Source organism: Halichoerus grypus, chromosome 9, assembly GCF_964656455.1.
Source record: "Halichoerus grypus chromosome 9, mHalGry1.hap1.1, whole genome shotgun sequence".
NCBI lineage: Eukaryota > Metazoa > Chordata > Mammalia > Carnivora > Phocidae > Halichoerus > Halichoerus grypus.
This window is the reverse complement of record NC_135720.1, coordinates 33,226,453-33,250,061: the sequence shown is the minus strand read 5'-3', so window position 1 is coordinate 33,250,061 and position 23,609 is coordinate 33,226,453. Positions and strand designations below refer to the sequence as shown.

General features: G+C 41.1%; 1 protein-coding gene across 3 annotated transcripts in view; it reads right to left on the bottom strand.

The window, feature by feature from the left end:
- The window catches only part of SAMD3 (sterile alpha motif domain containing 3), a 52,916-nt gene extending 29,715 nt beyond the window's left edge, over positions 1–23,201 (bottom strand). Inside the window, exons 1-6 of one of the 3 annotated variants that reach the window (XM_078054745.1) lie at positions 23,058–23,201; positions 22,690–22,789; positions 21,820–22,009; positions 18,789–18,896; positions 656–841; positions 314–398 (exon numbers count right to left, since the gene is read on the bottom strand). In XM_078054745.1, the coding sequence (XP_077910871.1) occupies positions 314–398; positions 656–841; positions 18,789–18,896; positions 21,820–22,009; positions 22,690–22,789; positions 23,058–23,132 (744 nt within the window). In that variant the 5' untranslated portion in view covers positions 23,133–23,201. Of the gene's footprint in view, positions 1–313; positions 399–655; positions 842–18,788; positions 18,897–21,819; positions 22,010–22,689; positions 22,790–23,047 lie in introns of all 3 variants that reach the window. The other 2 variants (XM_036120846.2, XM_078054746.1) reach the window with 2 other exon arrangements.
- Positions 23,202–23,609: the final 408 nt, after the last annotated feature.

Sequence of the window (23,609 nt, the reverse complement as noted above, 5' to 3'; positions counted from 1 at the left end):
AGGGGGCACATGAGAGATCTCTGTACCTTCCTCTCAATCTTGCAAAGAGAGGGAAAAGGAGGAGGAGTGGAGAGAGAGAGACCAAAGTTAAGAAAAAAAACAGGAACTGACAGAATGAGATAGAGCTAACGGAACAGAATCAGAGAGACCAGACAGAGACAATGAGTCCAAGAAGACAGCGAAAGAGAAACAGACATAGATGGATAGAGAGAGACTGAGAGAAGGGGAATGGGGCATAAGATTAGTGGACAATACAATGCTATTATTTTAAGATGGGTTGGGATGAATGGTATGGCGCCACGTGGTCACTTACAAAGCCACAGCCATCCTCGTCCAGGAAAGGGTGGGCCTGCAGCAAGGCGGTGACCACGTCATTGTACTGCTGGGTGCTGGGGTACCTGGTGAGTGCGACAAGGAGGACAGTTTTCACTTCAAGCAGCAGCCCACATTCTTTCCTATAAGTTGAGTCCAAGTTATACTCACTGTTCTTCAGATCCTCCTACATACCAATGTAGATATTCAAATATTGGGCAGTGTTGGGCTTATTACCAATACGTCATCCAAAATCTGAAGCACATTGGTTCCAAATGAGTTCTACTCTACTCTGAAAACAGACCCTCTCCCAAAGCAGCAAGTCCGCCCTGTTATTACTCACAGTGAGCCTTCCAGATACTTAGTCATGTCGGCCTGGAGAAACTCAATGATCCTTATCCTCATGCTGTGATCGGGACACTTCTGTTCTGCTAACATGCATTTGACATCATAGGGAAACTCTGGTAAAACATAGGACTTAGTCCATTGCAATGCTTTATTCCTTGCTAGAACATGTTTCATATTCCTTCTGTTAAATAAAAACACACAGATAGTGAAATTCTATTTCAAATAGAAGCAACTTGTGAATTCTCTACATCTGAGAACTTACAATATAAACCACTTTCCTGAGGGCTAAATATGGAATTCATCAATCCATCTTGCATCCATTCATCTATCCGCAAATGTTTGAGGGCTGATTAGGTATCTCTGTTTTTTTTCACTTTGCACACACATAAATATTTGTAGTTCTGGAAAACATGTCTTAATAAAATTGTGGAATAAAGCCTAAAGTTGGAAAGAAGATTGATTCATACATCTTGAAGAGGTAATATGTAATGCATAGCTCAAAACTGAACAAGATATCCAACTAAAAGAGAGTAAGTTGCAACTCAGCCAAGCAAATGAGGCATACAATTAAAGTCTCTGCACCTGATTAAGAAAATTCTTCTAACTGATTTACTCTGTTACTGTTTATAGTGAAATATAAACTGGCCATTTTAATAAGGTAAACTGAGTTTCTTAATTAAAAGTACATATCAGATACTTATATTCAGATGAAGTTTCTAAAAAAGACTAGAGAAAACTATAGCCACAGAAAGCAAATCAAGCTGATCAGTGTTTGCCTGGGGCTGGAGATCAGGACGGGGACTGACTGCAAAGGGGTGCAAGGGAGTTATTCAGGGGGATGGAAGCATCCCAAAATGGACTGTGATGGTGGCTGTGCACCTGTATAAATTGGCTAAAATTAGCTGAGCTGTCTGTTTTAAATAGATGAATTTTATGTTATCTAAATGATACCGCAATAAAGCTATTTATAGAATTAAATATGAGAACCACTTGAAAACCTTGAAGTTAGTAACTGATCATGAAGTGTGTAAAAAGAAGAATCTCTAGTAAAATTTCCTAACAAGTTACCAGAGGCAATCGGCTTGCCTTGGAATGGAAGCGAAGGAGTAGAGGTGAGCCAAGTAGAAGACAAAGAACAGAAGGTTTTCCTGAATTAGCCGAAGTAGGTCTATTTTCTGGCACACCCATGGAATCCTTCATGGTCCAAACAAAATTCTGATGAGTTTTGAAAGGCCAGGCTTCCTTTGGAATTTGAGGTCATATATTATAAGAGTACATGAGGCGTAATGAAACATAGAGACTAAAGAAAAGAAGAGAAAGCACTCTCCTCTCTTTTCATAAGCTCCCTCTTTTATTCCCCCTTTGGCAGTCCTATATCAGTGGGGAAAATATGTCCTGGCTAGAAGAAGCACACAGATAATATAATGCTTGATCCAATGCAGCAACAGGCAATTCCCAGATGAAATTTGTGCTTCAGCCCAAACTATTTCCAGTATGTTTCTCTCATTTCTTTAATCTTTCAGCCAATAGTTACTGGGAGTCTACCGTATGCCAATTCGTCTTCTACAATCCCAATTTCCTTTCCTATTGCATTAACTTGTTTCTTTCACCCGTGATCTATCCTTTACTCACTCAGACCAAGGGTGTAAAGTAAGGCAGGTTTTGTTTGCTGTATTTTGTGCTTTGCCAATGTTTTTAAAAGGTGCTATAACTGCGCAGGTGTTAAATTGGTTTCAGAACATTTTATCTCCTTTTCCCCAGAAGTTTCTAGTGGCTAAATTAGCTGCATGACACCTTTAAGATTTTGAGGTTGCTATCTCTTATTTAGTACTGCATCAATGGGTAACTTCAGTATTTCCATGCCATCAGATAGGGCTTCGTACAGTTTTTACCTTCTTGTTCTATAGATTTTCCTATATGTCACTTCTCCTCAAAATAAGGGTAGAACTCTACAGCATTACTTTTTGTCAAACTCCCTAAATGTAGCTAGACACATACCAAGCTCTATCAAAGCTAGATATTCCATCTTCCCTTTAACAGCATCATCAGGCAAAATCAGAGGCATCAGACTTTTTTCTTTACATTAAAGCAATTTAACAAGGTATTCTGGAAGTGAGGAGAATACAAGTTATGCTAACTAATACAAGTCCAAACAAATATTACACAAGTAAAGGGACTCATCAGAAATTAAAAATACACTCTAATTTGGAAGCAGATAATTGCACGCACAATCATTTACCATCCATAAAATGGTATTGGCTTTGGATCAAAAAAAAAATCTTTACTGTGAGGTTAAGATTATTCATCTTATCTTTAGTGAGGTACAGTTGAGCAGAACACCAATAGAAGTCACCCTATAGCAAGAGCAGGGAGCAAAAAGCAATCCCAAACTGAGAGGACACTAATATTTCTGTTCCCACCTCAGTGCCAATGCTCTTCAACAAAATACCACAAAACAACAAAATGCTGATCCAATGGCTCTCAATCCTGGGTATCCAATAAAATCAACTGGAAAGCTTTTAAGACAATATTAATGGCTAGGACTGATCCCAGTCTAACTGAATCAAAGTCTACGGAACTAAATACTCAGTTTATATGTAGAGTTTATATGTGTAATATAAAAACTTATAATAAAGTTGATACATCTGATAAATGACATAGTTATTATTGCAATATGCACTAATTTAAAATTTTTTCATGAGGTTCTCATGAAAAAGCTCATTGATTCTGAAACGTTGTATAACATTTTTTATATTTATTTTTTTATTTTTTTATTATTTTTTTAAAACATGTTTATTTTATTTTATTTTATTTTATTTTAAGATTTTGTTTATTTATTTGACAGAGAGAGACACAGCGAGAGAGGGAACACAAGCAGGAAGAGTGGGAGAGGGAGAAGCAGGCTTCCCGCTGAGCAGGGAGCCCGATGCGGGGCTCGATCTCAGGACCCTGGGATCATGACCTGAGCCGAAGGCAGACGCTTAACCGACTGAGCCACTCAGGCGCCCCTTATATTTATTTTTTTAATTTTTAAAGTTTTTAATTTAAATTCAATTTAATTAACATATACTGTATTATTAGTTCAGAGGTAGAATTTAGGGATTCATCAGTTGTGTACAACACCCATTGCTCACTACTTCAATTAGAGTGAAAAATCATCGAATTTTGCAGACAGTAGGGAGCTCACCTTGGGTAAGGAAGATGGCTCTGTTAAGAATAGGTCAGGTTTTACTCAATTCACAGGAATTGTGTAAGACTGTTGAATCACAGACCTGTACCTCTGAAACAAATAATACATTATATGTTAAAAAAAGAAGAAGATAGTAGGAAGGGAAAAATTAAGGGGAGAGACTACGGACTCTGAGAAACAAACTGAGGGTTCTAGAGGGGAGGGGGTGGGGGGATGGGTTAGCCTGGTGATGGGTATTAAAGAGGGCACGTACTGAATGGAGCACTGGGTGTTTTACGCAAACAATGAATCATGGAACACTACATCAAAAACTAATGATGTAATGTATGGTGATTAACATAACATAATAAAATAAAAAAAAGATATAAAAAAAAAAGAACAGGTCAGGTTGAGCTCTAGCTCTCTAAGGAAAGATTTCAATGCACAGAAGGCAGAGGTTGAGCCTTGGCAGTGAGCAGAAGACACCTATGTGTTACACGGGAGCAGAGACTATTTCTTTTATCTCCAGCATAGATAATTTTGCTTTAGTAGAGTTAATGCACAATGACTGATGAAAGGATGAACATGGTCAGCTGAAAGGAGTGGTTATCTGCGAATGGCTGAATTCAATTTGTTCTCAACATTCAGTGGCTCCTCACTGCATTTGCTAGCCAGTTATCCAACTCACCATCTAGGCTCCAAATATGTCCTTCATGTCACTCCCATCCTGCCTTTCCTTAATCTCTTGCACATTAATATCTTTCCAATCACTTTGTAAGACAGCCTCCTCAAAAGTCAATAACAGTTTCCTAATTTACAAATCCAGGGCCTTTTAACACTGGCCTTTTTCAAGACCTTTCTGACCACATATAGCACAATTGACCACTTTTGCACAGCCCCCTTTTCTTTCTCATTCTTTCTCTTTCTCTCTTTCCCCCAATTTCCTACACACTATTTTACTTTCCTCCTTTCTTTCTATCTCTCCAAGAACTAATTTGTTTTATTTGCTGACTTATTCATCCTTTATCTTCTATGAGAGTTTGCACATGGCTTGGTCTTTTCCCTCTTAATCCTCAGTTTTGATCTACGCTTTCTTCCTCATACAGCTCATCCAACCCCCATGGCCTCAACTCTACATGTTGAAGCTATATGTTGAAGGTTTATAAATCATCAATAATCTTCTCTTTTCTAGGGGTGCCTGGGTGGCTCAGTTTGTTGGGCGGCTGCCTTCGGCTCGGGTCATGATCCTGGACTCCCGGGATCGAGTCCCGCATCAGGCTCCCTGCTCGGTGGGGAGTCTGCTTCTCCCTCTGACTCTACCCCTTCTTGTGCTCTCTCTTTCACTCTCTCTCTCTCTCAAATAAAATAAAATTAAAAAAAAAAAAAAAATCATCTCTTTTCTATGCCTCAGCCTCCATCTCCAGCAATTTGTATATTATTCATTTCATACTCAACACGTCTAAAATAATGTATAATCTTTTCATTTCAAAGCCAGTTTTCCATTTGCTATAGACTAAATTGTGTCTCCCCCAACAACATTCATATGTTGGAGCCCTAATCCCCAATGGGGCTGTAGTAGAAGATAGGACCTTTATAAAAATAATTAAGGTAAAATGAGCCCCCTGATATATAGAATTTGTGTCCTTATAAGAAGAGGCATCAGAGAGCACACTCTTTCTCCATCATATTGGCCATTTGCAAGCCAGGAAGAAAGCTCTCAACAGAAACCAAATTGGCTGGCACTTTGATCTTGGGCTTTCCAGCCTCCAGAATGTAAGAAATAAATTTGTTGTTTAAACACCCAGTCTATTTTATTACGGCAGCTGAGCTGACTAAGACACCATTCCAATTTCTATGTGTCTTTCATTGTATCTCTTTCATTGTATCTCTTTAGCAACTCAGACTTAATACCTAAATGTCTTAATTCTTCACATCTGGGTGTCATGAAAATTCCTCTATATATTATCTCTTATATATGGCCTAATCAGCTCACACTGGACAAACTATCCTATGAATAATAACTATTAGCACTGGACAAAATACAAAAATAAACAAATAAGCAAACAAAAATTATCGGAAAACACCAGAAAGTAGAAAAAAAGCAGGCAGATTCTGAAGAGAATCTACACTTGGAAGAAAAGGAAGACGGAAGGAGTTTCCTTTTTATGACTTTTGGTCTGAAGGCAGGCCTCGGGCAGTGCTGCTCAAGACTCTACTAAAAACCTGCAGTCTTTCTGGACTACTGAATTAGTGGACAGGGTTTCGGCAACCTTCTCTCCAGAAAGAGGAAGAGAATCCTCAAAAGGAGATAGCTAATAAGAGGGAACTACGAATTCTGTGTATAAACTGTCCAAATCTTTGGCTGATCTAGAACTACACATGTTCATAGCCCAACTAAGAACAAGAGAACTAAACTTGAATTTGAGCTGATCCCCGAGACAGTTTTCAGGTCGAGTCCAACCAATTTTGTTGCTTTGCTAAAACAAACTAACCAACAATCAACACTCTTCTAGTGAATAGTACAGAATCAAGAGTCTCCACATTGTGACATTCACGATATCTAAGATACAATCCAAAATTATGTAATATAAACAAACAAAAGACCCAGAAAAGTGTGACCCTTTCTCAAGAGTAAAAACAATTAATAGAGTGTGATGCTGAGATGATCTAGATGTCTATGAGGACTTTAAGACCACTAGTATAACAATGTTCAGTGACTTAAAGGAAAATATGCTAGAGTGATGAAAATAATAGGACATCACAAAATTTGAAATTAAACAATGTACTAGATAGGATTAACAGTAGAATTGACATTATATAGAGAAGAGTCAGTGAGCTTGAAGGCAGAGCAATAGAAATAATCCAATCTAAAAAATAAGGAGAAAAGAGATTGAAAAACAATATGGTAATAGTGCATTTTTTAAATTCCATGTTGTCATGTTTTATCCCCATAGACAGTCATAAAATCTTCTCCTCTTGATCTTCTATCTCATTTTATTTAAACACTGATATCATCATGTCAGTACAGCAGCCAGCTAGAACTGGTTAATGGCTTCCAGTTTACTCCTTGACCCAAGACATAGCCCGGGGACCCAGTATACTACACCAGTCTTGCTTGACATAGTAACCATGCCTAAGAGAAAGAAGCAACTCAGGTTCTAGGCCCATGGCTCCTGGTCTAATTGAATGACCATAGCAAACTATGCCAACTCAGACCTGGATATCTGAGGTCTAGACGTGTTAAAAAAGCTGTCAACGATGCTATTCAAAAGTAACATCTCTCTGTAGCTTGCCAGGCTCCCAGGTTCCTACAGAGAAGCTCTTCCTAGCACCCAGTTGCCCTGTCATGATAAGAAAATGGATGCCCAGGAGGAATATCCATAAGAAAACTATCTCCAGAGAGAAGACAAACAAGATATTCAAACCTAAAATAGAGCTGGAAAAGAAGCATATCACATGGAGAGTGGGCTATTGCTGGCCTCCTACATTTGTCCTAATCATATAACAAATTTTGCCCTAATATGATAAACACTTGGACTATCACTTCAACTCTTGTCTTTTGAAGCAGTTTATTCTGAAGGACCACTCACAGGTTATCTGTCTGTGACTGACAACTGTCACAGTGACTGGAGTCTATAGAGAAGGTCAGCTGTCTCTGGGCTTATGTGATCTGATAACTGGACATCATGTATGAGCCACATGCAGTCCAAATACCCAAGAATCCAGCATTTTGGGGGACTATTCCCTGTCTGTAAAAGAATTAAAAATACCTCAGGTACTGAAAGATTGCTGGGATTAGACAGAAGCCAATGTGGAAATTTAGCTGCAAATCTAAAAGTCTCATAGTTTAAAGACCAAGTATATGGGAAAGCTGAAACTTTGTCTTCAACACCTGACCATGCTGGATGTTTTGCCTTTTGTGATTCACCATGCAAACTTCACCCTTTTCCCAATTGTTATAGGCATGATACTCTTCCTGTTTCCTTACAGTGTAACCCATACTTTTGAGTGACATGGGTGATTCAGGATTCTTCTGTCCCCAGCAAGCAGATACTAAGCATTGAACACAGTAGACAGGCCATCGGGGACCCAGTGTACTATGTTCATCTCTTTGACCAATAGCATCTTCAGTATCTGGTCTCCCTGAGAATAGAGTTACTATTGCCTATTTCTAAGGGAAAGTCTGAACCAGGCCCATCCTTGAATTATTAGCCCTTTGGGTTCCTGGAATTCTCCAAGAAGAGGAAAATAACCATGATTTATTAATATATTTGAATGTAAAAGTGTATGTTTGGAAGGAAACACCTGGAACTATTCCGTGCAATAAAACCCCATTTAGAGCTATTGATTGTTGGCAGTTATTTTATCCCCCTGAAAGCAGATTCTCCCCTTGCTTCAGGGAGAATATAAACTCTTGAACCTCCAGACCAGAAAGCTTCAGTGTTTTTTTATGAATTAAAACATATTAAGAGTCCAAAACTGTTGCTTCCAGTTTAGTTGACTCTGGTCTTCAAGGAAATTTTCTCATTCTCCCTTTGTACATCTCCACAAATAAAGCAGGTGATAGGGTTTTTAGAATCTGTGAACAAAAATAAAATTCATGGTGTATAACTTCTGAACATCCCAAATTTGAATTCATCATCATCATAATTAGGATCATTCATACTATGGTCCAATTTTGTGCTATCTTATCATCAGCTACTATCCAATGTGAATGCTCAGATCCAGCCAAAAATCTTGCTTTCTGTATCTCCAGAACACACTACACACGTGTCAGCCATTCTCTCTCTCTCACCCAGAAAGCCTTAAGTTTCCCTTCATTCTTCTGGGCTCATCTTAAGCTCTCTCTTCAGGTGGACTCTCCTCCACTCTTCTGGCTTTCAGGTGGTCTTCCTTGTCTGCACCCCCACATGGCCTAGGCCACTGTTGGTCCCATGGGCTTCAACTAAGTCTTGCCTCCTTATCTGCTCTGATTTCCCTGTGAATTTGTGGAGTGGAACAGTTTGTAACAAAAATGTTGTAAAAGATTTAGGAACATTTGAGAGAGTTCTAAAATATTCAATGTAATATTCTATGACAGATAAAGGCGGTCTTCTGTTCCATGCACTTGTGTTTTCACACATAAAATTGGTATCTTTCCAAAAGGAGAGTTCCGTTACGTTAAAAATCGCCCACTCTCAAAGGAACCACTGGCCAGCAAGGCATCAAGCCAATGTGCCAGCAAGAAGAAGGGCCACGTAAGTCCTTATGTTTGAGATACGAAAACCAGTGGGACCCCAATCCTAGAGAGGCAGATCTGGGATTGGAGCAGAGTCCTCTGTAGACACAAAAGGTATATAAGAATTACACTGCAGCTGTGGAGAATTACCAAATGATCAAACACACTCCTCCTCCCCCAAAAAAAGCCTCCCATAGGAGTTTATCTCAGTGTCTCACCCGTCCTCAGCTGTATCCCATGAGGCTTCTCTCCAGAACCAGGGGCAGAGTTTGCATCACTTTCACCTGAATCCTGGTTGACTTTTGGAGCCACAGTCATTTCATGAATCATCCCTGCTTTTTTAAACTTCAGAGCCAAATGGCACCTTTCTCCAAGGGCACCTGCTTAGCGATCACCTGCTACCTTCAGGAACCTTGATGTTTTTTAATCTTATAAAATAGTATGGCTTTCTGGTTCTCCAGGAAGAAGAACAAGGGACAAATGGGGCACTTCTCTGTGAGGAATGTCCATTCTGGCTACAGGACTTGGCCTTCATATCTGAAGTACCACCAGGGGTAGTCTTCCCATCATTGGAAAGAAAGTGATGACAAATACTATGTTCTCCAGGGACTGGACTGAAAGGTTGTGTCTCACCAGCCACTTTCTTTTGAGATCTTATTTTCATTTTATTCTTCTCCACACCCAAGCTCACAGATTTTATACACTGACAATGTTATCGATTGGCATGCCCAGCTTTACATGTTCAACTCCAAAGCTGAATAGCATGTGACCACAGCATCATCTAAAGGCTGAGAGGTTTTGGGAACGTAGAAGAAGAGGAAGGAAGCTATTGAAGCCTTAGACATCTGTTTAAAGAACTCGCTGTCATCTTAGCCTAAAAAAGGAAAGGATGTTATAATATGTCTCTTCAAAAGAGTGATCACACTTTACCTAACTACAAGTGACACAGAAACATTGCTCTGTGTCACATACCAGTGCTCTGGTGATCGCCTGCTTTACTTTAGATCAGCAAGACTTTAGCTCAGCAAGACTGCTAAGAAAACAAGGTGAACAAGAAGTTTGGAAAAGCTGAGTGAAGAGATACATGGAAAAGCTCAGTGAAGAGAATGAACAAGGTGAGGTACCTCCTCTGGAAACAGTGAACAATGTCACTGCAAGACGCGCCTGGACCGTGAAGGAAATATGCTCTTCTCTTGCTGGAACTGACGGTCCCCACCGCTAATTCAGAAAATGTTTGCTCCACATTCTCAGCATTTTGATGTTTGCTTTTAATTTATGTTTCATAGCTGCGGGCTTTCACATCTGCCATTTAAACTGTCGGGCTTCCAGAGGAATTTAGTTTCTGAAGTGCATGTGTGAACACATAATCAGACATAAAAAGGGGGTAGAGATGTGAATGGCATCAGGCATGTACTGTGGCACAGACAGACAGACTCCTCTCAAATTCTCCCTGTCTTTGGCTGCCAGTGTGAGATTCAGAGACCCAGCAGCCTTTGGGGCTCTGACTAATCACAAAAAGAAGCCTAAAATAAATAAATATTTTATGTCTTCCCATTGCTCAATTCCTCTTGGTACTGACACACATACAAAAATCCAGAAACTTCTAGCCTTTCATGACAGTCACAAGAACTCATAGATAGGTCTCACAGAACTATCATGCCCAAGTCCCTCTTTTTTGTTTTTGTTCCTCATGCATACATAAGCAAAAATAATGAGACATTACCTACTCTGTTGTCGCAAAATGGTTCAATACTACTATTTGTACTTTAGAAGTATCAAAATCTGATCATTCAGGATTGAATGGATCTAAGGCAGCTTTAAAAAAAAAAAAAATCCACCTTCATACTACTAGACTTTTGGATCCTGACCTCACAGAGAACAGTATATGTCCTCAGAGCATCTTTGGGGGGGTGCAGATTGGGGTACAAAATTCACTTCTCAAATCTGGTCCAGAGTGCTGGTTTTATGTGCCTTACAGGGCAAGACCTTTAGTGACTTGGTCTCTCCCCAACCCTGCTCACCTGGGCTGGGGTTTGCCAGATCCTCCTCTATATAGCTTCATAAAAATCACAGTTTTGCGTTTTTAAGGATTCAGGTAACCTGATTTATCACTGACTATCACAGTAGGTAAGGGCATTCAGTGGTTCACTGCGGAATGTAGAAAAACAGACTTCTGAACAAAAATGGTAGTCCCTCTCCTTTACAGGTTGTATTAGTGAACTGGTGTTCAAACTGACTCCTGTCTGGTGTTTACTTATATGTAATGTTAATATGTAAAGTAGTGAGGAGAATAATTTTAAAAAAGTGAAAAGAAAAGAAAAAAAGAAAAGAAAAGAAAAATAAGATAAAAAGTAGTGAGAAGCAGTCCTGGGCTTATCAGAACCTCTTTTTTTCATCCCACTGAATTCTATTGAATAGACTGTTAGACATGTCTCTCACAGTGCTATTCTGGTATTTGTTTTCTTATTTAAGATGAGGGCACCACCATCACCTAGTTGCTCAAGCCTAAAATACGAGAGAAAACTTAACCACCTAGCGAGACTCTTCCCTTGCCTTGCTGTAAATGTCCTGCATTAATTAATCATCAAGTCCTCTTGATTTTATTTTTAAATATCATTTTCACCATTACCACTGTCTTAGTTTATACCTTCATCATCTATTGCTTAAACTTTAGTCTAGCATCTTCCTCCTCTCATTTTTTTCTTCAATCCATTCCCTGCGTCGCTATCCCAATAAATGACAAAAACTCTCTGTAATCTATAGCAATGGTTCTCGATTCTCATTATGTACTAGAATTGTGAGTGGAACTTTAAAAAATACTGATGCACAGGGGGCACCTAAGTGGTTCAGTAGGTTGAGCATCCAACTCTTGGTTTTGGCTCAGGTCATGATCTCTGGGTCGTGGGATTGAGCCCTGGGTCGGGCTCCGGGCTCAGCGGGGAGTCTGCCTGAAGATGCTCTCCCTCTGCTCCTCTCTCTCTCTCTCTCTCAAATAAATAAATAAATAAATAATACTGATGCACAGGCCCACAGGTCCCACCCTGTCTTAGTTTGAACTGCTATAACAAATTACACTGGGTAGCTGAAACAACAAACTTTGATTTCTCACAGCTCTGGGGGCTGGCAGTCTGAGATCGGGGTGCCTGCACAGCTGGGGTCTTGGTAAGCGCCCTCTTCCTGGTTTGCAGAAGCCTGTTCTCCTGTCATGTCCTCACATGGTGGAGGGAGAACCAGCAAGTTCTCTGGCCTCTTCTTACAATGGCACCAATCCCATCCCATTAGGGCTCCACCCTCATGACCTAATTACCTCCCAATACCTTTCCAAATACCATCACACTGGGATTAAAGTTTCAACATATGAAATTTGGAGGGACACAGACACTTAGTCTATTGTATATCACCAGAAACTCTTACTGGCCTCGTGCCTTGCTACTCAAGGGTAGCCCTAGCTTTGGCATTCCCTGGGAACTTGTTAGACATGCTTAATCTCAGGCCCCACCCCTGACCTATGAAATCAGAACCCGCATTTTAACAAGACTCCCAGGTGATTTTCAAGTACAGAAGAGCTTGAGAAGCACTGGTCTAGGGCACTTGTGTCTTTTGTTTAAATCCTGCCGGTGAACCTGAGGTGCAGTTGCTCTGCTCAGGCCCATAGCACAGAGCCTCCTTACCTCTTACCACCTCCCATAATTCCATTTTCTCCACCTCTACCTGTCACTTTCCCAAAATACTTCACAGAATCCCCGATACTGTTTCAGGTGTTCGTACGTCGGCACGGGCTGTTTGCCTTGCTGTGGATGTCCTTTTCCTTTCCTGCCCTGTTTTCCTTTAGCTGAATTTCTAATCATCTTTGAAAATCCTCACTCAGTTTTTGTGAAGTATCCCCCCAGAGGCTTTCTCCATCCTGGCTTCTTTGAAAGTCTTACTTCTTTCCCTCCCCTGCGCCCTCCTGCTTCTACCTCTCTTTCCCATACGGCAGTTGTCAGCTGACATGCCAGTCTTGTCTATGAGACGCGGAGGTCCCCTGGGCGAGGACTAAAGTGCCCCCCACCCCCCTCCCCCACAATCTGAATCACACCGAGAGCTCATGGTGTGTGTATTCAGGAACTTTTGCACTGAACAAAAAGGGGGAGAACAGTTTAGAACTCAAGCTTACTTTAGATCTCTGAAGACTGCATATTAGATTTAATGGGAATGTGTAAGAGTTAGAGAAACATTTATCAAGTGTCTCAGCCCAATTTCCCCTGATTCTGCAGTTCCTGCTTGGCGGGGCCCACAGATATCCTCCCCTGAAGGAAATTTCAGTTCTAGCTTAGTGAGCCAGTATTCCTCATTTCGTCTGGGTCTGTGCTCAAGCGTCACCTAGTCAAAGTCAAAAGACTTCCCTGAAAATACCATCTGAAATAGAACCCTCCTGAACGCTCACACGCACACACACACACACACACACACACACGGGTGCCACTCACTCTCTATCCCCCCTCCTTTTTCCTTTGCATTAATGATCGTTATAACACTTAAATATGTTATAATGGAGTGTCACATTTATTTGCTATTTTTCTCCCCCTTTGGAACAGGGGGCGGGGCAGGAGGTTTGGTCTGCTTCATTCGCTACTATATCCTCAGTGTCGACATCAGGGCCTGGCCCAGAATCAGCATTCAGTAAACATTTATGTATGAAAGGAATGAATGCATCCTGGCTTGGGTAAGAAATCTTTAAGTCAGTATTTCTTGGGGTGTGTTTTGTAATGTTAATAGACTTCATTTTATTTTAATTTTTTAAAAAGATTTTATTTATTTATTTTGACAGAGAGAGACACAGTGAGAGAGGGAAAACAAGCAGGGGGAGTGGGAGAGGGAGAAGCAGGCTTCCCGCCGAACAGGGAGCCCGATGTAGGGCTCGATCCCAGCACCCTGGGATCATGACCTGAGCCGAAGGCAGAAGCTTAACGACTGAGCCACCCAGGTGCCCCTGTTAATAGATTTTACACAGTGAAAGAATTTGGGTTTGAACAAAGTCAAATGGGTTTTCTCACTGTAGGACTCCTCATAGTATTTACCGTGTTGGTGTACACTGGGAAATCTCCAATTAAGGACTAGAGTTACAATGTAACACTTCCAAAGCTCAGATCCTTTAGGTATAGATATTCTAGACACCTTGTGGGGGGAGATGGTGGGCTCCTGCATTTCCCTCTGAGGGATTCTTACTCTACTGACCTGTGACAATTTATCACGTGTATTGTCTTTGGTGCATTTCACTGAACCTCCCCCTGTTATGCGCTGGATAAGATGCGCAGACGACCGCGGTGCCCCTCATCTGGCTGCGTGTGTGATCATGCGGACGATCAAGTGGAGACCCACTGATGTTTGCCTTACTGAGCACAGGCAGAAGAGTGAGATCATTCTGCATCTCCAAGGAAATGTAGACCAATGACATAAATCATTAAAATAATTTCTAAATATGCATGAAACCATGACTAATCTATAATTATGCCCAAAGGGAGAAGCAAAACATCTGCACACATATACTTAAAAGTTTAAGCAAAGTGTTTCTAAGTAACATTTAGGAAACCTCTACGTCTTTGATTTCATGCCTTATTAAGCGCTAAAAGGGAAGCAAATCGTATAAATGAAAAACAAGGGACCACACTGCAAAAAAAAAAAAAATCTCTTTCCAAAGGGTCACCAGCGCATGTTGAAGATGGGTCCTCATAATCAAGGAAGGGCATTTAAGCAATTCAGTCAAGTGCATGGTATCACCTATCCCCAAAGACACCTGCAATGTATCACAGTACCCTAGTGTTTCCCTGGCTCACAAAATTCATCCACTGGGACACACATATCTCCACTAGAGACTTTTCAAGGGCCAAGATCAGGTGATCAGCTTGCCTCTAGAGCCTTCTTTTTCTTCTTGTTTGCAAATAATCTAGGTGGAAAGCACATAGTCTTTTTAGGGACCATAGAAAAAATATCACAAGAATAACGACAGCCACCTTGTATGGTGTGATAATGGGTGCCACGCACTTGAATGTGCCGTCCCATTTGGGCGTCAAGAACTACATATGCAGGAGGGTCTTCCCATCCTGTGTTGTGCAGAGACCACCTGGCAAGCAAATGGAGGAGTCAAGATTCCAGAGCAGGTGTGTGAGCCTGAAGTGGACACTTGCTCCACGATCTCTCCCCTTCTCTCGAGAGCAGATGACTTCATGAAAGCCTTGTAGCCAAACACCATAAGCTTTCTAGCCTGTCCCGAGTGAGTGACGTATTAACTCTGGAGTTTAACTTGTTACAAAGTCAGCATACTTAACACGAATTGTATCCAGAGATCTAAAAAGAAATTGATGCTATTCAAATATTTATCCCACCCCATGGAGATATTCAGTCTTTTATTGGATGATGCATCCTCAGTTCAATTTAAAAATTCCTCCTTAGACTCTGTGTGCCAAGGACTGTGAGGACTGTGCCAGGGCCGTGTTTACAATGACAAAAAGGGCGTGGTTTTGCGCAGGTGTTTTCCAGCTAATGAGGGAATAAAGAGGTTAAAGTGATCAATTCCATTGCCTCCTTTTAAAAGTAAGGCAAGAGATACATAGAGGATACTACACATAGAAGAAGGGCTCTTTGCCGAGCCTGGAATAATAAAACGGAGGGGCTTGTAAAAGAGAGATTTGGAGCCGAATCTTCAAGGATGAGCAGGTAGGGAAGGAAGGGGACAGCACAGACACAAAAGCCTTGCAACAGGCCCCGCATCGACACCTATTGAAGCAATAGCACCCAAGACAGAAGGGCAGCAGGAAGGACGAAGGGATGCAGGGTGGCTCCAGTGAGTTTAAATCACACAGCTGGATGACAGAGCCGCTGTCTGAGACAGGATGTGGGAAAGGAATCTTCTGTCTGCCCCCCTGTCCCCACCCAGGCATGGCTCTGGATGAAGGGCAGGACCAGAGTGAAAATATTTAAAATAGGTGCATTGTCTTTAATCCGCCTCTGCCCACAGCACAGCTGGTTGCCCAAGAGGGGACATGTGATCCATGCCGGAGCGCTCAGTTTCTCCTCCTCAGATACCCAACAAAGCAACACTGGAAGACTGAGTCAGTTGGCTGGGGTGACCTGAGCTGTTTGCAGGGAGAATCTCCTTTGGAGTCAGTGCTACGGCAAGGTAGTCATATGTCAGCCAGTCTGAACAGTGCAGGGCAACCACGAGTAGTAGGATAAATCCAATCTCACAGGGAGAATCAAGAGAAGGAGGCTGACAAGGAAAGCAGGACAGAGACGGAGATGGCCATCACATGGCTCCATAAGGGGAGGGACGGCTTCCTCCATGCCCAGGGAACTTGCAGGCTTTGCTGTGGCATGCTGTGAAATGTTATTCTTACAAGAGACTCCCCTTGTCTTACGTTAGTTTGAGTGGATTTGTGTCTCTTACACTCAAGTGTATACTAAGGCAAGGGACATGAGGTCACTTTTTGGACATATTTAACTCTGAGGTGTTTGTGGATAGTGATGGGCAGCAGGCAGTCAGAGAGATTAGGAGAGACTTACTGATTACAGAGAAAGATATGGGAGTATCGACTCTGGTTTCCAAACCCTCCTATTTCTCTCCATTTCCAAGCCAGTTCTGTTTTTTTCTCCCCCCCCCTTGCCAAGCGCTATGAAGGATGAGAAATACCACAAGGCACAGAGGTGTTCCTTTGACCAGCCATATGAAAAAAAGTGGCAATAATAATCCTTCCCTGCAGGTATCACAGAACCGTTATGAGGATGAAATGTCATCAGAAGGCTTAGAAAAGAGAGGGATGTCTGGGTGGCTCAGTCAGTGAAGCTTCCGACTCTTGATTTTGGCTCAGGTCATGATCTCGGCATCGTGAGATCGAGCCCCGCATCAGGCTTTGCACTCAGCATAGGGTCTGCTTAAGATTCTCTCTCCCTCTGCCCCTACCCACTCCCCCACCCCCACTAGGGCTCTCTCTCTCTCTTAAAAAAAAAAAGAAGAAGAAGAAGAAGAAGACTTAGAAAAGAGAAAAGACCTACAGAACCCATAGAAGGCAGCATCCTCATCTCCCACTGACAGCTAGCAGGGAGAGAAAAGTCCTATGGAAAGTGGGACGACTACCTGGAATAGCACTCCAGGAGCGGTGACAGCAGTGTGCTGAGCACTTTTACGGGCCTCCGCTGTGCTCAGCACTTGGCAGGCATTGTCCATTTTTAGATAATGGTCCCCACAAAAGCACCATGAAGAAAGTATTATTGTTATTATTCCCACTGTGCAGATTTGGATACTGATTCACAGTCGGGCCACGGGGACTATTCTTCGCTCTATTCACACCTGAACAATTATAAGGGACTGGTTGCTTTTGGAAGCTGAAGCTGACGGAAGGAGTAGTTGAGAACTCGTGGCTTATCAAAGGAAACCACTTGAAATCAACAAGCACCCATGTGCAGAAAGCAGGGGAATAAAGCCACCAACAAAATGTATTTCCATCTCCTGAACCATAGTTCAGACCAGGAAGACCATCAGGACTAAGTCTCACCTAGGTCATTGCCTTCCACCTTTTTGTTCACCTCTCTAAACAGGAGGCAATGGTATCGAGGAAGATGGGCTCTAACACCGAGAGATCTGCAGGAGCTGGGCCTTTGTGCCCAGGGGTGGGAGCGCAAGGTGGAAGATGGTGAAGAAGGAAAGAGGGCAGAGAGGACAGCCCAGATCCGAAGCCTACTTTGCAAGAACTCCTGATCAAAGGTGCAGGTTTTTCCTGACTTTGAGGGGTTGCTGGGGCCTGAGGCTACTGCCCTTGGTCCCCTGAGACCCTACCCTGATGGCAGTGGATCCTGCCTGCAGTGAGAATGGCACATTCGGGAAAACTAGAGAGAAGCCTCTTGACTTCTCTAAATCTCAGTTTCACTCATTTACCAAACAGAGAGAATAATGCCCACCTTGCAGGACTGCTGTGGACTAAATGAGATGATAATGTGAAAGTTTTATGAAAACTATAAAGCACCCCGCCCCCGGCTTCACTATTGCTTGATTATTCTCCTGCGCGAGTGGATGCCTCTCCTTTCAGTGACAGTACATTTAACGAAAAACATTTTTTGGTGGGTGACTGAAAACCATAAGCATCATGACTGATGCACGAACCACACAGGCCGGGAAAGGCTGCCATGACTCTGTACCACGTCTGTACCAATTGCCCTCAGGACTTTGTCTGACTTTCATATTCCTGGGTCTAGTTCTCTAGGTTTATAGTTTCCCTTTGTTCCAATGTAGCCCATATATGGAAATACCATACCATGCAAATTCCAGTGTAGAATACAAGGAAATGTTTACCAAAGCAGTGTCTCCATCAGGAACAGTCAAGTTAAGACGACCACAACTACAAAATTCAAAACAAAACCAAAGACTCCACAAAAGGCATACTCTATGGGACATTATTCACTGAATAAATGCCATTTTTGTGGATACTGCCAATCACCCCTGACAGTTTATAACAGAGAAATCCTTTCTCCTTAACATGGACTTGAAAGATGCTCAATATCATCTCAAAATTTCACTTTTCCAATATAAAGATCACAAGTTTCATCTTCATCTTTTACCAAATCTCTTCATCACTTGATAAAAGATTCCCTTCCAGCAAAACAAAAGGTTCCCACTTTAGAAATGCATGCAAACACATGAAATCTCATAAAAAATAAAGACAAATATTATCATTTGGCTTTACAACGTTTAGAAGTTAGCAACCCCACCTCTGTTTCAGTACTCTTTGGTCGATTAGTCCATTATCAAGGTTTTTGGCTGCATAGAAAGATGGTGTCTGCTTCCCACGGTTGGCAGGACTAGGGGACTCTTCATCCCTGTCACCAAGAAAGAAGAACTGGGTTAGGAGCTTTTCAACAGAAGCCACAACTGTTGAATCTCATGTAAGCTCTGAGGGTAGAAGACAGCCCATAGTGACACCATCATCTGTGTCTACCTTCCAGCTCCACGCTAAGGTTACGACTAAGAGAACTGGAAAAAAAAGGGACATTCTGGAGTCAAATCTCACACAGTGGTTCATATATGCCAGGAGGTAGACTGATGCCTGTTCACAATACAGTTTGCACCGATCGGTCATATTATAAATGGTGTTACGGCAATCCTTTCCTCTTTGAGATGGTGCATCTTTATTAGATGATAGGGATATTAACCAATAGGGATATTAACCAATAAAATGCATTCTATTGGTTAATATCCCTATTCTGCCAAAAAAACAAAGTGATTAACTCTACATCAGATTCCTTCTCCACTCCCTGCCATTTTGGGGGGACTTTTATTATCTCTGGAATCTAATACCCTTGGAACCAGAGTCCACTAACTCCCTCACTTTAGGAGTGGTACGACCAAAGCCCAGAAGGAAAAGCAAGTTGCTCACAACCTCAGGCTCTTCAGTAGCAGTGCCAGGAGTTGAGCTCACTCTTCTGACTTTCTGTCCTGTGATTTCTCTACCAGCTCCAACAAGAACAACAACCAAAAAGCAACCGCAAATACTCCTACCTATTACATATTTCTGTGATTTGCTTAAGTCCAAATAGGATGCCAAATATTCTGTCCAGATGTGGCCTACAAATACTTTTCAAAATAACATACTAGGCAACCATTAGCCTTTAAAAGAAATCTGCACTCAAGTTGAAACCCATCTGCAATCTCTGATCTGGAATGCCATTATCGACGCTTTAGAAGGAGTCTTAAGCATCATTTAGTCTACCTACTTCATTTTGCAGTTGAAACTAAAAAAAGCCAAGCAAATCTCCAAGGTTAGATGAGTAGCTATCATCAGAACAGAGGTTTGAAATCAAGTGTTTTGATACCTAGCTTCAGGGTTCTTACTACTACACCCAGTTTCCTATCTTTAGTAAGCACTTCCTGAAAGGGTCTAATTAAGTAACATATTCTCATGCCTCTTTCCATTATCATGACTCCCATGTGACAATATATTTGTCACATGACAGTATATTTGACAATAAGCAAATATAGGCAATAAACACTTAAACCAAGTATAACCAATAACCCGACCTGCAACTGTGGCTTTGTACCAGATTAATTCAACCAATCCTTAAGATGAATAAGCTACTTACTGGGTAGAGTGAAAAGCCCCCACTCATAAATCCCTGGACTACCAATGTTCCAAGTCTTGGCTACACTTGCAAATGGCTTTCTTAACCAAGTTGACAACGTTTAATATTTAACGAGACTGCTTTGAAGGAGGAAAGATTTTCTCAAAGATTATGATACAACCAACATCAGTGTGAATTAACATGAAGTTAGGTAATGTATTACTTTTCACAAACTACAGATGAAGCAACAGGAATGTCAACATTTAACATAATCAATCCAAGGCAGTGGTAGAACCAGGAATGAAGCCCAGATTTCCTGGCAGTCCAGCTAGTTCTCATTTACTGGAGAACATTGTAAACTGATCTGCAGTGGAAACAAGGCTGTCTGTTTTCTTCCAAGCTGTGCCTCAGGCAATATCAAGATTCCAGTCAACTGAAGGGAACTTCCAACTCAGAAGTCCAACTCATCCAAGAATGCTGGGAAATTACTTCGAGCGCGATTTGAGGTTCACACCCACCCTTTGATGAAAAGGATGTAAAAGCATGCAATGGGAACTTCATCAAAAGTCACATATTGAAGAGTGTGATTTTACATAGATATGTCAAAACAATGTTTAGGAGAAATCCTTCAAATAAATCAGATGGTAGAATCTTCAGGCCAACCATGGACCACTCCTTCAAGACCACCTGTCTCCCTCCACGTTCCAAATATCCAAATATTCTAGAAATTAAATTATTTAGGCCAAGTCTCTCTAACATTGTATTGCTTATCAAAGAGCAAGACAGCCATATATATTATCATAGGTTTAATCTGAAAAACTAAAGACATAGAATGGATTTCATCAAACATCATAATCTAACTTTAAAAAATTAATGAATAATCGGTGTGCAGCAATTATTTAACCCTAGAAACTTGGCAAAAAGTCTCAAATATGGAAAAACCAAGTCAGAATGCTTAAAATGATCCCTGGGGCATAGATTTGTAAAGTGACCATTTTAATTTTGTAATTCCTGCTATCACTCCTTTCCATTGCAGAAGTGAGTGATTAAAAAAAAAAAAAAAAACGACAACAAAACCATCCCTAAACCTCAAAGGCACCACAAATTTTTATACATGATTTTTGTGGGATGTGATCATAGCATTCAGTAAGAATACCCCTGAGAAATTAGAAAACTCACTGTGGCAAGACTCTTTAGCAAATTATACTGCAAAAGCCTCTAGAGGAGAATATAAATTAGTTACTATAAGAAATTCTTGGCAAATAAATAAATACATAAATAAATAAACAGTTTGGGGAAAAAGCAAAGGAGCAGTAAAAGATGCCCTTCCTAAAACCTGATTTTAAAAAGACCCAAGCTGCAGGAGTCCATTTGCACTCGTGTTCTATGTACACTCAAACCACTCGCTACAGAGCTTTCTATATAGGAACTCCCAGTTCATAGGACTTCCCTAACAATTGGAGTCAATGTTCAAAAAGCAGTGCATTTAAAAAAAAAAAAAAGATGTAGATTGGTTCATAAAACTTTGGAAAAGTGTCCTTAATGAAGAGACTAGGAATACTGTGCATATAATTTGCTGAAAATGGTCACAGTTTTCAAAGAGTCTTAACCCCCACATGTCATGCTATAGTCCTCATCAAGAAAGCACAGCATCAAAACTAAGGCCATTCAGGAACAGACTTACTCTGGGTCTGCTCCTGCTTGAGCAAGAGGGGCTGTTTCTCTAGGGCTTCCAAAGGACTCCAGTCTTTGACTCTCCTGCTTATATTTTTTAATTAAATCCATCAGAACAGCCTGGTGCCCAATTTTCTTTACCAGTTGCTGAACCATCCGATCATTAAGTGCTAGAAGAGCGGCCCCACTTACTTCTTCCTCTGGGAAAAAGAAAAAAAAAAAAAAAGATGTCTCTACATGTTTGCCCAGTAAAGCACCGCACACACAGCACTCTGAACAGGCAAAGTCATTTCTGGGGTTAAAAGGATCATCTAAACTTGTCCTCTGAAGTTATAAAACTATCTCTCTTTTTGACAAAGAAAGAACACTGTGACACCGCATCATTCCCAACCAGCTCCTAAGAAAGTATCAGAACAGGGAGTCACAATGAAACTTTCTGCTTCCCCGGAGGGCCTCCCCACTCTGATTATTCTCTGTAAGAGGCATTGTTTTTATAAGAAAAAAAGGTTTCTCAGAAAATCATTCTTAAGAGTACCTCCCAGGCAATATCCAATACTTGTAAATCCAACACTGATCAGAACACAGGCTGCATTCTTTAAGGACAAAAGCAGTTTCAAATGCAAATAGCCAAGATGTATTTGGACTAGCTCTTAATACTTTGCTTTATTTGAGTTCTTTTTAGAATATCACATCCCCCTCTGGATGTTAGGTCAAATGCAAACTCTGCCACAGTCCATAAAGAAAGGGAAGTTCCCCAAGGCAGCAATTCCACACCCACATTCGCATGCATTAGGCAACAAGAGTAATTAATTATCAGTAACAGAGGACACTCAATATCTAGGCTGCTCTGTTAATATTTTTCAAAGTGTAAACAACTCACCTTGAAACCTATGAACTAGCTCTCCTAAGTTTTTCTCCACCAACCAACTGCAGACCTGATCAACTGACCAGGTTTCCATGGCTGTGTCCTGTGAATACACCTGTAGAATAAAAGGTCAGAGAAGGATTCTTCAGTTTTCTTTCTGATTGTTGTTCTTTTATTTTTATTTTTTCCCAGTCAGCTCTCTAATCTCAGCTCCTCCCTTTGCCAGACTCTTTGGAGACTCTCAGTACAAAGCTTCTTTAAGATTACTCTTTCCCGAATACACATCTAAAAGTTGCTAATAAAACAAATACTCTTTTTAAAAATGAGACCGGTTTGAACCTATTTCCTATTCTCATTTCTCGAATTTCTTCACCTTCTCCTACTTTTTTTCCATAGGCATCCCTCAGCTTTACTAACAGACCGCCAAAGCTGTACAATGGTACCCAATCCTGTACCATTAACACCCAGGTCTCTTCACAAAGAAAAGAAAGGTGTGAAATTCACCACTACTAGGCTCATCAGGAAGTGGTTGACATTTACAAAAGGGGTGGGCAGGGGAGGAAGGGAGGAAGGATCAGATAAAAGCCTGACAGAGATTCTTAGTAAACCAAGACTGTTTAACCCCTTGTAGCGCCCAGCTAGGAAAGAGAGCTTGTCACGCTTCTGATTACTTCGGTTTAACAAGAGGAGGAAGTAGGAGCCAGATTTCTCAGGAGAATCTGAATGTTTCTTTCCTTTCTTCCATTAATACTCATATATTCTATTCAGTACTAGAACTTTATCAAACAGCATTATGGTTGGTAAGATAACAAGGAAAAAGAAGCACGTTGATTGAAAACTTTAAAAAATTTAGTTGGGCAAATTCAAAATAGGAAAAGAATTAAATATGTTAATGATCGTTAAGTGAAGGATGTGTATATAAAGTTTGCAAGATA